Genomic DNA, 1,601 nt, shown 5'->3' with positions numbered 1-1,601 from the left:
CGGCAACCTGTAAGCACTTGGTTTTGTGACAATACGAGTTCGTACAAGCAAGACGTAGGGTTTTTACACCTCCGGGTGGCCCGAACCTGGGTAAAACGTGTGTGCATGTGTTCCTAGCTTGCATGCATCTTGGGTGCACCTCTTTGCAGGTTACGTGCGCCATCGGCCACGCCGGCGATCGCCGGAGCGATCCCCGACGCCCCCGCCGAACCTAAAAAGGGGGTGTGCCAGCACGCCCCTGGTGTCGCAGCCCCGTGCGACGACATCTATGAATAGATAAGACATAGTTCTGACGTGTTGTTTGAGTTTAGGTAAAAATATTGGTAAATGCTTTTAGTTTGAGATTACAAATAGATCCACGAAATCTACTCAGTCTGGAAATAAATAAATAAGACATACATGTACACAATAGCCTAAATTTCATAGCAGGTCATATATGCAGATCATCTTGCAAACAGGAAAAGATTGCCTCTATTGCGTTCCCGTTTCTAATGGAATCAGAACCTGATTCCCCAAAATAGACAACGAGCAAGCCTCCCAAGGCCAGAGCCTTCCTATGTCATTGAGACCCTTTTTTACAGTCCTATATCATTGAGAATCATGAAAAATGAATTTTAAACACAGTAAGCATTGCATTCTTGATAATCTAAACATAGTAAAAACCAGTGGAAATCCAAACAATCTATTAACAGGTGGAATCATGGGCAGTAGTGCGCAAGCCTGCAGTATACCCAAAAAAACACACTCTCACAGGCATTCCGTCGAACAGGTGCAAGACAGCTTGGTCCAACATCAAAGCACCCACTGGTAATTGCAATATCAAAGCCTGCAGTAATTGATTCCATTACGCAGTGAGAAGAAATCACGAAACCAAAGTGTTTCTGGGTCCTTTTTCACACTAGGGTGGCACACATCAAAGAATTGGGACTACGGAGTAGATCGTTTCGTTAGTACCTTGGAGATCAGGGATGGACTGGGAGTGGCGGAAAAGGAGCAGCTGCGAGTAGCCGGAGGCGGAGGCGGTGGAGCGAAGGAACCCCAGGAGGTTGGGCGGCCCCCTCGCGAGCAGGAAGGAGAGGTCGGCCATGGCGCCGCGCAGCCCCGTGTGCCGCGCCAACGTGCTCTCCCGGGACAGCCGCCACCGCACCTGCGCCCCCGCCAGCTCGCCGTCTCCGCAGCCGCTCCCCTCCAGCTGCAGCGACGATCCTTCCCCGCCGCGCGCCGTAACCTCCATCCGGCCCATCCCCAGCATCCCACGACCAAATAGGAGAGGAACCATTGGCGGAGCACTCTGGTCCGGCTCAGTTGAGTCGAGCTGCTCCTGGTTCAGGCCCTAGCGGCCGCCGCTCTGCCGTGGCCGACCGCGGCACCGCCGGCGCCGCCGCTACGATTGTGCTCTTGCGCGCCGTAATTCGGCTGCCGCCAATCGCCGCCGGCCGCACCGATTCTATCCGAACCGCACGCACCCGATTTGGGGGTGGTGGGAGGGGTGGTCGTGCGTAAGATTTACGGAGGAACGGCGGTCGTGGCCTCGTGGGGTAAGATTTACGGAGGAACGGCGGTCGTAAAAATGTAATCCGGGTTGGACCGACGGGGTGCAC

The 1,601-nt window shown here is 54.2% G+C and overlaps 1 protein-coding gene across 1 annotated transcript; it reads right to left on the bottom strand.

The window, feature by feature from the left end:
- Positions 1–396: 396 nt before the first annotated feature.
- Positions 397–1,601, bottom strand: LOC104584414. Its single transcript, XM_010239050.3, has 2 exons — positions 955–1,601; positions 397–826 (listed from the first exon to the last, which is right to left on the bottom strand). The coding sequence occupies exons 1-2, from the start codon at positions 1,277–1,279 to the stop codon at positions 699–701; spliced, it is 453 nt and encodes a 150-aa protein (XP_010237352.1). The 5' UTR covers positions 1,280–1,601; the 3' UTR covers positions 397–698.

Source organism: Brachypodium distachyon, chromosome 4, assembly GCF_000005505.3.
Source record: "Brachypodium distachyon strain Bd21 chromosome 4, Brachypodium_distachyon_v3.0, whole genome shotgun sequence".
NCBI lineage: Eukaryota > Viridiplantae > Streptophyta > Magnoliopsida > Poales > Poaceae > Brachypodium > Brachypodium distachyon.
Note: the sequence above shows the minus strand (reverse complement) of the source record. Positions and strands in the feature narration are given on the sequence as shown.